Below are 13,549 nucleotides of genomic sequence, written 5' to 3' on the forward strand. Positions count from 1 at the left end.
GGGGTTGGGTGTATATTGCTTAAATGCAATCAAAAAAAACAGCTGTCTGTTCCTAGCTCCCCTCTGAAGTGTTTGTTTGTTTAGTGGAAGGGACTTCAGCAAGAGCAAATAACTCCACCCTCAGAGTTATGGACTGCACTACAGAAACACTGCCTGCCATCCCACTGAAATACAGAACTAGTCTATGGAGAAATACCTAGAGTTTAGATTATTATTGTTAGGTAAGACAAGTATCACTTCAAGCAATTAAGAGTTAACTTATTCAGGAATCAGGAGAAAGGAGATGGACTTTCTATACCTACTCCTATGAACTTCTCCCTTTAATGTAAGCAGTCATATATTGTGTAGATAACTTGTATACACTGAGAGATCCAATTACCAGATTTGGGACCAGATATTTAAAGTTTAGACATGCAACAATTTACTGGACCATTTAGTATCTGGACCTTAAGATAGGGCTATTTCCCACAGCAGGTTCACAAATGCCATTGCAGTTCTCCTGGATACCATCAATGTGGGATGCTCTTCAAGGTTTTCACCCTCTAGCACTTCTGCAGTGATGAGGCACAAGTAAATCTGCAGGCCAAGTTCTGGCTGTGCACCAACTCTGCTCCTCAGGGAAGTCTGTTTCTTTCATCACTGGACATACTCAGCTTCATGAACGTTGAAGGAGAACCAACTGTATCACTCCAGACTCATTTTATACCACTGGTACTGAGTACTGAGCTGACAGTAGGCACAACTATTTTTCCAGCCCCCTTGTTGCAGTATATGTCTTCATTTTGCCTGTTTTCTGCTGGGTTGCTTTGTTATTGTTTCCAGGGTGGGTTTTTTTTTTTTGTGTGTGTGGGTTTTTTTTGTTTGTTTTGGTTTGGTTTTTTGGGTTTTTGTGGGTTTTTTTGTTTGTTTGTTTTTAGCTTATATGCTACAAGGTCTAGCTATGCTTTTTGCTACAATTATTGACTGACTTGAGCAAACAAAAGCTGCAGATCTGGCCTGAAGTTCAGACCTGATGGCATATCAGCTACATTCCCTGTGTTTTTTAATATCTTCCATTCTACTTTATGTTGCTAAAGAAGCAAAGCAGATTAATTCATTAGGAATAAAATCTTTAACCACATTTAACATCTATTTAGCCACTGTCCTTATGATTCTATTAATTTGACAGGCTTATTTCCTTATCAAGTATGAATTTTAAAACAAAGGTGCTGTCCTGACACCACTTCTCTACATTATTGCAAAGTTAATGTTGTATTTTAATAGGATTATTTTATATCAGGAATTCCATTTAGTGTGTTTCATTTTGCAGGGCATCTGTCCAAGATCCCAGATAACTAATCACTAAAAAATGACCTACATACTTAACCATCGTCCCCTTCACAAGTGACACTAATTGGCTCATATTTTCTGTTTCATCTATACACAGTTTCTCCCATGCAATTGCATAAATCCTTGTACTTTAGTCATTTTTTTTAATTTATGAAGATTTTTCCAAGAGTAATTCAGACAGACAAGACTACCCCATATCTAACCAAAATTTAAGTTTAGGTGGACATTGTTAATCATGCTTTCCTTTGTCCTAAATATAGTCTTTCTGCAGTGCGTAATGAAGCCATGAAAGCACTAGGTTTATTTACTTACAGTTTCAGCAGAGGCAGGCATCAGAATCAGATTTGTTACATAATCTCCTGTAAACTGATTCTTTCAGATTCTTTAGACTGGCTGGACAGCTATATTTTGTATTTTCATAACCTTTACAGGGGGCAGAAGCGTATGTGAGGAAATGCTTAGGCCAGATTTAAAGTTAGTTATGAAACTTCAGAGTAGAGCTTTGATAATTTTATTGTGGGAGTGCCCTCTTCTTGAAGGAAGCTTTTCCTTCCTTCAAGTTTAAGCATATGCCTTTATTTTTCCTTCATACACTTGAAAAAGCTCTTGGACATTTCTATAGCTGTTCCCTTAGTGTTAAGTGTGCATTAAAAAGAATAACAAGTTCCATTGCCACAAGTGGAAGCTGACATCTTGCTAGAGAAAAATTCAAACTTGAACTTAGTACCTAGAGGCACCTAGGCTCTGCTAGAAGAGTCATTGCTCTGAGAAAAAAAAACTTTGAAAAACAAACTAAAAGGAGCCAATAAAAAAAATGATACTTCCAGAAATATTAATGACTTGAGCAAGTTCTATTTTATTTGGCTTTGGGCAAATGAGCAGTAGAAAGCAGAGGTTCTGCTGTCAGTCATTTACAAAAGAGATCTGGTAGAAATGTTTCTCTAGAGATGCTCTTGACCTGAAGTCTGCAGGTGTGCATATTTGCACGAGTCCATATTTGCTGCTGTGCATACTTGCACGAGTTGCTTCTGTTCTCCTCTCACATCTTTCCAAGCTGCACAATGAGACCTCTGCTGTTCATACAAACGTGCAGCTGGGTTATGAGAGGAAATCCATTTCTGATCCTTAGGGAGCTGACAGCAAAGTGGGAGACCAAACAGAAGACCTAAGGATTTCCAGGGCTAAAATACTGGCTAAAGAAATGCAACATTTATTTCTTTCATTCTAGAAAGTGGGTGGTGTGAGGGTGTGTATAAACTGGAAACAGTAGGACTTTGTGAAACCAACTGATCTACTCAAACAGCATGAGCTAATATTAGATGTTGTTTGAGCATAATGTTTGTCACCTCAGGAATGCTCTGGTCTGGGGAAGAGATACACAACCAGATCTAACACTGGCCAAAACAGCTACACTGAAAACAGCTGGGACAGTAAATCAGTTTTATAAGCTTTGCAGTCATACACTACTGGGAAAGTGGATACTGACCCTCTTCAGACTGTCTCTGTTACAACACAAACTTAAATGTTACCAAGTTAATATTTTGGACTGGGAAAAAAAATTGCATTGCATTTGTAACTAGTTTAATTGTCAAATTATATAAATATTTTATTTAATCTCTTAGTAACAGTTAACCAAACCACATATAATTTCATTTTTTATAGAATAGGCCTATAAACTGACCATATGCAAATGCACTTGTTGCTCTAGATTTTGACATCCCATCTCATGTATTTGGCTAATTCTCTTGAAAGAGTAAAAAAAAATTCTGTTTAGGTGCTCAGTTCACCCACTTCACAGGTGCTGTGGAAAAACACACATATGAACTATTCACATGGTCATTTGCAGACGCATCTGTGGGGGACAGAATGCTATATAGTCACGGCTATAATGCAGAACTGTGCAATTTATTAGAAAGTGGAATCTACCTATCCTGAAGAATGGTTTTCTTCATGACTTTGTCTTTAGCTTTTTCTGTGTTCTGCATTCCCCCTTTTTACCTCCCCCTTCCATTTCCAGAATGATATTTCCATTTGCCAGGACTAAAGCAACACTATTTCATTTTCCCTTCACATCCTTAGATCTCAGAAGATACTCAGGTTTTTTATTGTATTTAATTTCTGTGGTCTAGAACGAATAATGACTGTGCTTCAATAGCAGTATTTGCAATAGCATTTAGATAAATCCTATAATAATTATTATTGTTGTTATTATTATTATAAATCAAAATTAAATAATTCCCATTTTGTCTTTCATTAAATGGGACTATTAGTCAGAAGGACTATGAATTGAAAAACTGTCAATATTTTTTTTTCCTCTTGAAAGGCTATCAAATTTAAAATCATTTATTTCTAAATACATATTAACACAGAAACAGCACGGAAAATGAGTTTCTGTCCTCAACAGCCACAGAGCACCCCACCCCCCAAATCTCCCCCATAGGATACAAGAAATTCCCTACTTTTGGAACATCCTTTAGCTGCTCTCAGTTTGAAAAGAAAGCACAGACATTTATACTCCACAAGGTGTCGCTCTAAAACAGCTGGAAAAAAATCGTGTCTTTTTTTTTTTTTTTTTTTATCTCTGAACTTTACCCAGAAGGTCATAAATTACCAGCATTTCAAATTTAAGTCTGAATTATGAGATTCTACTCAGTGCTACTACAATGTAACAGTATAGGCAGTGGGTATTTTTTCTTGTAGATAGTGTATTTCAAAACTAGTCTATTTTTAACATATTTGCCCAGCTGAAGTGTGGGAAAAAGAAAAAAAAAAGTGTGTCAGTAACTGTTTCTTCTGGGGGAGCATCCAGCAAGTATTTTATCAGGATACATTGCACTGTCCTTTATTCAACTACCACTGGCTCGCTGAAGACACAGAAAACAACATCAGACCCAATAACTTGGGTCTGCAAGGTATTCAAGCTTTTTAATAAAATACATTTTGTCTATAAACAAATTGTCATTTTAAACAAATATATTATAATCTACAGATAATCAAATATCCTCGAAAAATACAAATAGTTGTCAGCAACAAAACCTCACTTTCTATGGTTCACGGACAATCAGTGAATTAATTCTCTGGAATCTAAGAGGAGAGAATTCCTAGAAAGTTTTCTTGAATCTAAAAACCCTTACATTCCAACTCCTCCTGTCCTAAGTCCATGCCTTTATTGCTAACTACCTATTTTCATGAACTTTTGAGAGATCTTTGACACACCTATGAACTTTAATTGCTGTTGACCACCAGGTTCAAAACATACTAGAAGAAATGCGATACAAACATGGGCAACTGTCATTTCACAGGAAACAATATCAGTATTTCAGGAAAATGACAATCATCAATGAAAAAGAAAAAAGAATGTATGGAACAGGTCTGACAGTGTGAGGGAGGGAGCTGTAGGTTAAAATTTACACAAGATACAACAAAAGAAAGTGGAACTGATTTTGAAATGTTGACACTTTTCATCCTGTGCTCAATACTGCAGTGCTCTGATCCCTACATAGACCAATCCCAATGTAGACCAAAAAATTGAGAAATTATAAAATAAACATAGACCAAAAAATTGATAAATTATAAAATAAACAGTCCTACATCCAAACTTACCATACCTGCTTGTGTTATACTCTGTAACAGCACTGTTTTCAAACACTTTGTTCAATCTATCCTAATTTTTCCTGTTTTTCTGTAGCTGTTTTTCATTTAGGACCATTTCCAATAGACACACTTCAGAAAAGCTAATTAGATCAGGCCTCAAATGAGAGAAAAAGAACAATGTCTGCTTTGAAGATCTCAACAGATTTGGGCCACTCACTTGTCATGAAAGCTGCAGCTCCAGGCCCATGTCTGGATCTTTGAAGTAACTGACAACTTCACTGGTAAAAATGCAGGGGTGTCAAGGATTTCAGCATTTTTTTTGTTTGTATGCCAAATTACAAACTTCAGAAAGGTTTTAGTTCACACAACCAGGATCTTGGAGAATCTAGTTCTTCAGAATCAACTTCATCAAGCAAAACACCTCAGTATGCAATAAACTTAAAAATATGTTTGCAGTTCTCTCACTTCTGTAAGAATTAATGGAAGCTAAAATGTGATAAATACTTTCCTTAGGGGGAAAAATTCTTTAAGAGAACTATTTCAGAAAAAACAACCCCTTTGGTCCAGACAGAGCTTGTTAAACAACTCTGCAGCAGCTTTTACCTGGTGTGAGTACACCACATTGGGAAGGGGTGGAGGGGAGAATCATGAAAGTGAGAATATTAAGAGCCTCATTCAAGATTGTTTGGAGATCGTATTTTTGAAGCCACAAAACAAAAACAATGACTTGGCTAGATAAGCAGATTTCTGAATTGTGACATTTTTATAGCCATAATTCCATTCACAAGATGTATTAATCACACCTGATTTCATTGACAAAGGCTATTAAAAGAGAGGAAAAAGCTCAGCAGTTACCATAACAAAGACACTTCCTCCACTGTTTTTTCCATTCAAGTCACACAGAATACGTTTTTTTTTTCCTTAGTCTACACGCAGCACTCAACTCACACACTACTCTCTCAGACTTTGTGCATATACCCAGCTTTTGCTTCATACTGAACAAGCCTGTTGCAAGAAGGAAGTTCTAACTCAGATTTAAGAAAAAATAGAAACCTGAGAAAATAGACTAAAAATTCACTAGACACAGAAGAATAAATTGATTTTTGCTACCCCCCATTTCCAGTTGGTATGACAGACTATCAAATTGCACTAGAATTTACCTAAATTATTTTCCTCAGTTATTAAATCAAGCAAAATCAAGAACACTTTTGCTGGAATAATGAGATCACTGTTATTCTCATCCACAAGGGCCTCATAGTGCCTTAAAAAAAAATCTCCAAAAAAACTAGACCCCCTCCCCACATGACAATATTTTCTACAGAAAGGCTGACAACCAAAAGGCAGTTACTTCTGTCGCTGCTTCACAGCTCAGCACTCGATACAGTCTTGCCTTGTACACACCCACACACTAAATACCAAGGGGATGAAACAGGAAAAAACTGTGGGCAAAATGAGTCAATCCAAACCAGAAGCTGAGCAGACCCCTTAGTTTTCTTTGAAGTGATATTTAATTCAGAAAAAGATCACACTGAATTTAGCTATTACACTGATGTCTGCAGGGTACCAGTACAGATCAGCAATTATGTGTGACAAGAACAGAAGGAAAACCAACCAGGAGATAACTTGTACTCCTCAGGACTGTATCAGTGCAGCCAAAAAATAAAAAAAAAATTGCAATTATTCTTGCAAACGGCAAAATCTGTGGAAATATCAATAAAAAAGTCCTCCCAAAGAAACTAAATCCACACCTACTCACACAGTATACTTATTTTAATCCCTTTCTTCACTGGCCAGAACAGCTGAGACTGTTTTAGAGAGTCAAGAGAGATCCGTCTGGATAGCCCATAGAGATTTGTCTTTGCACATCTGCTTGAAGAGGGAAACAGCTATGACTCAATGCTGTACCTTAAGAGGAAGCTGACTATTACATTCCTCATCAACCACAAGTCTAGGAAGCTGAAGACATTTTACAAGAGACTATTTTACCTGAGCTACATGAATATCTATTTTGAAAACAAAAACTTAAAATCCATGCAGGCCTGTGTACACACACTTTCCCTCAAAGGCTAATCCTCTAGCTGTCTCAAAGAAATTTGCAGTTGTGTGGTTTCAGCAAGAAAGGAGTTTCATACCATAGAAATGCAGTTTTCTAACAGGAAGGCAAAAACCACAAATTTTTTTTTGGCCTTTTGTCCTGATAATGAAAAAACAAAATTCTTGGTTCTGCCATATCAAACTTGGGCAGTGCTCAAATTCTCTTGTAATAAATCAGCTCAGATTCACTTGATGTTTCTATACAAAGAATACTATTGTATTGAAAAGGCCTTTTTCCTGCACCACATCCATCACTGCTTCAGTGTGTGCCTGCTGCCCAGAAGGCTGAGCCCATCCTGGGTTGCATCCAAAGCTGGGTGGGCAGCAGGTGAGGGAGAGGATTCTGCAGCAGGTGAGGGAGAGGATTCTGCCCCTTCACTCTGCTCTGGCAGCACCCCACCTGCAGTGCTGCATCCAGCTCTGGGGGCCCTAGCACAGGAAAGCCATGGACCTATTAGAGCAGGTTTGGTGGAGTGCCACAAACATAATCACAGGGTAGGAGCACCTCTCCAATGAAAACTGCCTGAGATGGTTGGGCTATTTCATTCTGGAGAAAAGAAAGCTCCAGGAGACCTCACTGAGCCTTTCTGTACTTACAGGAGGCTTACAGGAAAGAACAAGAGAACTTTTTACACAGGTAGACAATGACAGGACAAGGTGCAATGGTTATATAGAAAAGAGGAGAGATTCACCTTAGATATTAGGAATGAATTCTTTACTCAGAGATTAGCACTCAACAAGAGTCTCAGTGAACATGTGGTTGCCCCATCTCTGGAAGCATTCAAAGCCAGGTTGGATGAAGCTCTAAGCCACATGATTTAGTAGTGAGTGGCATCCCTGCCCATGGCATGGGGGTTTGACACTAGATGATCTTTAAGGTTCCTTCCAACCCAAACCATTCTATGATTCTACTAGTAAAGAAATGAGTATCAACTACACAGTTGTGGAATAGACAACGATTCTTCCCATCAAATTTCTAACTGTAGTTAGTACCAGACACTATTGTGAAGATAAAGGGGACTTTTTACTGGAGACATATCTACTACACACACAAGTTTCTCTCTATTTAAGTTTCCAAATCCCTTGTGAGTCAGGAGCAATGCCTACCTGTAACAGAAAACAGACTTTAGTGACAGAGCCACAACAAATAACTCACTTGTTGCACTACAGAGGCTGCAAAATGGACCTGCAGATTGCATTCATCCTGTCCAACCTGAACAGAACCTTTGACTTCTTCTGACCTTAGCACTTCAGATGTATTTTCACAGTGAAGAAGATATTACAAAGTTTACTTTACTTTTGTTCCAAACCTGCATCAGAGCCTTAGAGGCCAGAGGTATGTTGTTACCTCCTTAAATCAACTGATGTGGCTGCAGGAAGTGAGAGAGAATACCTCTTCTTACAAATGGTGTCACTTAGGTACCTAGTGGGATTTTCAAAAATATTCAAGAAAATTATCCTGTGTATTTCAAGTAATTGAGGAAAGAATAAAAAAATCATATACATAAACTAACCCACCCCAACAGGGTCAGAGTGAAGAGGGTTAAATGCAAATTGAGTTTAAATTAAATTAGGAAGTCTCAATGACTTCAGTATGATTCCATCCCTCCTCCCCTTCCATACACTCACACTCTCTCACACACACACACCCTCAGTAAAGCAAATTAAGCAGGAAATAGGCCTCTCTTCCTACCACATCAGTAAGGACATTAGTTCCAGCAAAGCTCCCAAATAGTCTGCTCAGACTGTAGTGGCCAAACAATTAGATCACTCCTGAATTAAAAAAGTACCCAGAAGCAACTTTGCATATACACTAGTTTTTTCAAAGCACAATGGAAAGTTGGCACATAGTGCATTTACGAGAGCTGGAATCTGGTTTAAATGTGGGTTTATTTTAAAAACCCTCAGCTCTCATCCGTAGGCTACTCCAGAACTCAGTGAATCAGCAAAAAGTTACTTATTGGAAAGCTTCCTTCCTTAGGACACCTTGACCACCAACCATTCAGTAGTTTGCTGAAATTGTGAAAAGAACTGCACCATCAATCTTCACTGCAGGCAACTATCTACAGGTGTACAGGATTTGGAATGTGAAGTATTCAGGATGAACATTTAAATTTTGATATATAGACCTCCAGTGAATCAAATATTCTGCAGATAACAGAAAATTTAAGTAAATAGCAGCCATATAACAGAGAGCATCTTACAGGTATTTACAATATATTTAGCATCATGTCATGAGCTTAGGTGTGCTTTTTTCCCTTTGTCTTCTTTCAGATACTTATGGATTTTAAAGCATCTCAACCAGGATTTTAAAGGAAATCAGACACTACACAGGTTAAACAACATGGTTCTATTAAAAACTATCTTTAACCATGGCACTCAGTGACAGCAATACAATACTTTTTTTCCACAAAGCAACTAATATAAAAATATGCCATAAAATCATCTGTAGACTAGTATGCTAGTACATACATATAATCATAACATTCTTTTATAAACTCTTTCCTGAGATACCTTGGGTTGTTTGATTTTCTTGTATTACTGGATGCATTATCTTTATGATTCATCTAAAACAATTGCAAAATATTTTGAATGGGCAGGACACTCAGTAACATGTAAAAAGTAATTTGTAAATATATGGCAAAGAAACAGCTCTTAGAAATTATGCACTTTTTTACTTTGTTATATTTTTTAACATTTGGCTCCTTGGGAGACAGAAGGATGGTGCATGAAAAACCTGAAATTAGAGCTATGAATTGACAAAAAGCAGGAAAGCATTCAGGAATGTTAGGAGTTGGAATATATTATAAATGACACAAAGAGAAAGCCATAAGTCATGTTGGCTATGTATTGTCTTACAAAGCAACTGGACATATCTTAGTTCACAGTATAATAAATATTTTTACTAATCTGTTTTGGAAGAGCAAATGTCTTTTAGGGTTTCAAGCTCCTGTATAAGTTTCTTGTTCTGAACTTCTAGCACTGCAACACGACTCTCCAGACATTTTATGTATTCTTTCTTCCGACGTCGACATTCTTTAGCAGCTTCCCTGCAAAAAGCAGAAGTAAAAAGTGCAAACAAAAAAGCCATTTGCATGCCATTAGAAAGCTCAGCAGAGTATGGAGACTATGACAGAATTCCAAATTTTGGAATATCTCCCAAATCAGTCTGAAAACACTAAGCAAAACTGGGTTCCACAAGGGCCTCAAGTGTCTCTTTCTCAAGTTCATATGGCAATCTGTAGAATTGCTTCCTCTCATGCCTTGATTAAAGTTCATAATAAAGGAGGTCCAAATGAAAGACAGTTATTCTGCTTTATGACAATAAAGATCTTTGAGGGCCTTGAGTTCCTCAATGAGAGTCTTGTTTTGGTTTTCAAGCACAGCCACACGATTTTCAAGACATTTGACATATTCTTTCTTCTTTCTGCGACATTCTCTGGCAGCTTCCCTGGAACCAATACAAGGCAAATGACTACAGGAACAGCCACAATATGGCAAAGACTGGATAAATGCAATTACCTGCAATCCCTGTGGTTCCACAATAACAACAACAACCACCACCAACTGCTGGATTGCACAAACAGAACATCGGATAACAGCCAACAGCAGTAACATAGTTAAAATATAATCCAAAACATCTAGAACTTAAAACGCATCCAGCATCACCAAATACAAAGATGGAACCAATACACAGAAGAATTGAGAAAAGCAGGGAGTAAATGATGATGTATTGACTTGAGTTGTACTAAACATTAGGATGGAAAGCAGCATTTCTTCTTCCAGTCACATTCTACTTTGTGTGTTTATCGGGAGCATTGTCTTCTGCCATCAAAATCTTAAAACCAAACCCAGAGAATATACTTTCAGAAAAACACAAACATGACACTACTCTCTTCAGATAAAAACTAGCTTACATGAAGATAAAAACTTACAGCATGTTCTAATAATGTACAGTACAACTTAAGTCCAAACAAATACAATTTATTAGCATTTCAGAACTGGCTGCCTGAGCACGTTTCAGCCACATGAGTCTCTAGTTTTTGTTGCTGGCAAATGATAGCCTGAAGCCATTTTTATCGTTCTGCTCAAAAGTCTCTAATATTTGAGCTAAACGCTTTGGCTAGTTTGTTTAGCATGTGACTAAACAAGCATTCAATTCCAGAAGAAATATTAGAAGTACTGGGAGTCCTCCTTTACTACCTTGGAACATGATAAACTATCAAACTGTGAGAGGCTAACATTCCAGCAAGTTATGAGCTATAGTATAGACACTAGTTTTAAAACTAAAGAGAGAAGAAACAAAAAGGAGGCACAACAATGCAGTGATCCTTGTAAGTAATTTAAAATAAAGGACAGGCATGAGAGCAAAGCAATACCATTAATTCAATTATAAGACAAGTGGCTAAGCAGTGTATTAGAGATCTGCAGAGCAGACTATTTCTACTATTAATCGGCCAATGACAGAGGTGGCTACACATTTCAAAAAGACAGACTCCCCTAGGAATAGCAAGAAGACTGCACAGAGAAAGACTGACATTTACAACATTCAGTCAAGTCCATGACAATGAATTAAAAAATATACAGAACCTTCACACAATGTGCCTCACAAAATGACAGGGGCACTGCAAAGTATCTCATCCCAGCAGCCAAGTATTTAGCAAAGTCTGTAATTATCATTCCATCTTTGAGTAAGTCCTCTTCACAGCATCATTAATGGACAGCTGCTAATGAGATCCTCAGCTACTTTCCTAACCAATTCTTCGCAGGGATGCTTTAAAATGAAAAAGGCCCTACTGGGCATTTTACTGTCAGTAGTGGGAGGGGACAAGAAGTAAAATTCTACAAAAAGCGTAACTCTGGATCATCACAAAAATTAGCTGATATTGATTTCTGAATCACCCAATATTTTCAAACTAAAAATCCATGGCTATAAGGTCAACTCTAACCTTCTGGAGTTAACAACCAATACTCTAGGCTAGAAGGACATGCAATGACTGACAAAGAATTTCCTGCCTTCCCTTCATCAATTACAGGCACTGCTCATGACCTTAAGCAGAAAACTTCATTATAATGTTTGTGGGGGAGGACAGGTGGTTAGCAACACTGACTATGAATTATTATATAGTCTTACCTATTTTTCAAAAGTCTCAGCTCTCTCTTGCGTGTTGCCTCTTCTGCCATTTGCTGAGGGCTGTGCAAAGTCCCTGGCGAGGCTGCCATAACCACTCCCTGAGGTAAGGTAGTAGTGGGAGTTCGAATCTGGTAAGCTGGCATGTCTCCAGTGGCAGCTGTATAAAAGAAACATATTTTAAAATGTATGGCAAAAAAAAAGAGGTATATTTGAAAATAACAGATTTCTGACAATGATTTATCCAGGATCCCAGATACATAAATTATTTCGCAGGTCTGTAATGACACAACTATATTTTTTACCTTAATAGCATTTATTTCCATACTGTCAAGTGTCTGAATTGCTCTGGCATGTGGCCCCAGTCTCCAGCTGGACTGAAAGCTTCTACATGGCTCTCTTCAGACAACATGGGGAAAATAGTTTGAGAAACAGTTCAAGCAGTGACACTTCCTATTTGCACAATCCCACAAAAAGAGGGTCCTACTGTTGCAGTCACTGAGGTTTATATGCTACCCTGTTCTCGCTGTACGGGACTCAATTTGCTTCAGAAGACAACTTTCTCCTCCTTCCTTGTGATAGCAACAGTACCAGCTTCACAGCCTCTCCTCCTCTTACAACAGCAGTCTGGCAACCCTTGGATAATGAGTGAAAGCTGCTATTGCTACAATGAAAAGGAACAGACAAGTGCTCAGGATGTTCAGGCATTTGTTCCCTGGGCAAGAGGGATCACACATGGGATGCTGCAGCATTAGCAAACAACAGGAGGCAGTGGCAGTTGCACAGGAAAGAGTCGAGCTGCACGGTAAATCAGAGGGCAAAAGTTCAGATTCAGCTCCTGAGCTTAGCAGTTTTGTGCCCTCCCCAAGCCAAATGGTGATCTGACGTGACTTGAAACCAACACCTTTCTTACAGTTTCACGTCATTTCTTTGTTTCAGATGTACTTGTCCCTACATGATGTACCTCAACTTAAAAATGCTGGGGAAGTCCTAAGTACTTGTGTCTTGTCTGACAGAAAACAAAACCAAACAAAAAATATATTCCTATTTACATTCTAAGCAAGTATTTACCTATTTCTTTCCATAAATATTTATATTATGATAGAACAAAAATTCAAATTTTGTCATTAAACCAACTGTATACAGCTGATGTTTCAGAGGCTATTGTTACATTTAGTTTATACTTTAATTCTTTAAAGCATTATTCAAATAATGGAAAAACATGTCTCACAGTTTAACCCCAGCCTGCAACTAAGCACCACACAGTCACTTGTTCACTCCACCCACGCAGCTCCCCAGCTGGATGAGGTAGAGAAAACTCATAGATTGAGATGAGAACAGTTTGATGGAAATAAAATAAAATAATAAATGTAATGACAAGGAAAATAACAAAAAGAAAGA

General features: G+C 37.8%; 1 protein-coding gene across 9 annotated transcripts in view; it reads right to left on the reverse strand.

Annotated features, from left to right (window-relative positions):
* Positions 1-3,906: 3,906 nt before the first annotated feature.
* Positions 3,907-13,549, reverse strand: part of CREM (cAMP responsive element modulator) — a 41,098-nt gene continuing 31,455 nt past the window's right edge. For 3 of the 9 annotated variants that reach the window (XM_038123096.1, XM_038123047.1, XM_038123066.1), the window contains 2 exons: positions 12,152-12,308; positions 4,156-10,468 (listed from right to left, as the gene is read on the reverse strand). In XM_038123096.1, the coding sequence (XP_037979024.1) occupies positions 10,324-10,468; positions 12,152-12,308 (302 nt within the window). In that variant the 3' untranslated portion in view covers positions 4,156-10,323. The other 6 variants (XM_038123105.1, XM_038123056.1, XM_038123077.1 and 3 more) reach the window with 5 other exon arrangements.

This window comes from Motacilla alba, chromosome 2 (genome assembly GCF_015832195.1).
Source record: "Motacilla alba alba isolate MOTALB_02 chromosome 2, Motacilla_alba_V1.0_pri, whole genome shotgun sequence".
NCBI classification, from domain to species: Eukaryota; Metazoa; Chordata; class Aves; order Passeriformes; family Motacillidae; genus Motacilla; species Motacilla alba.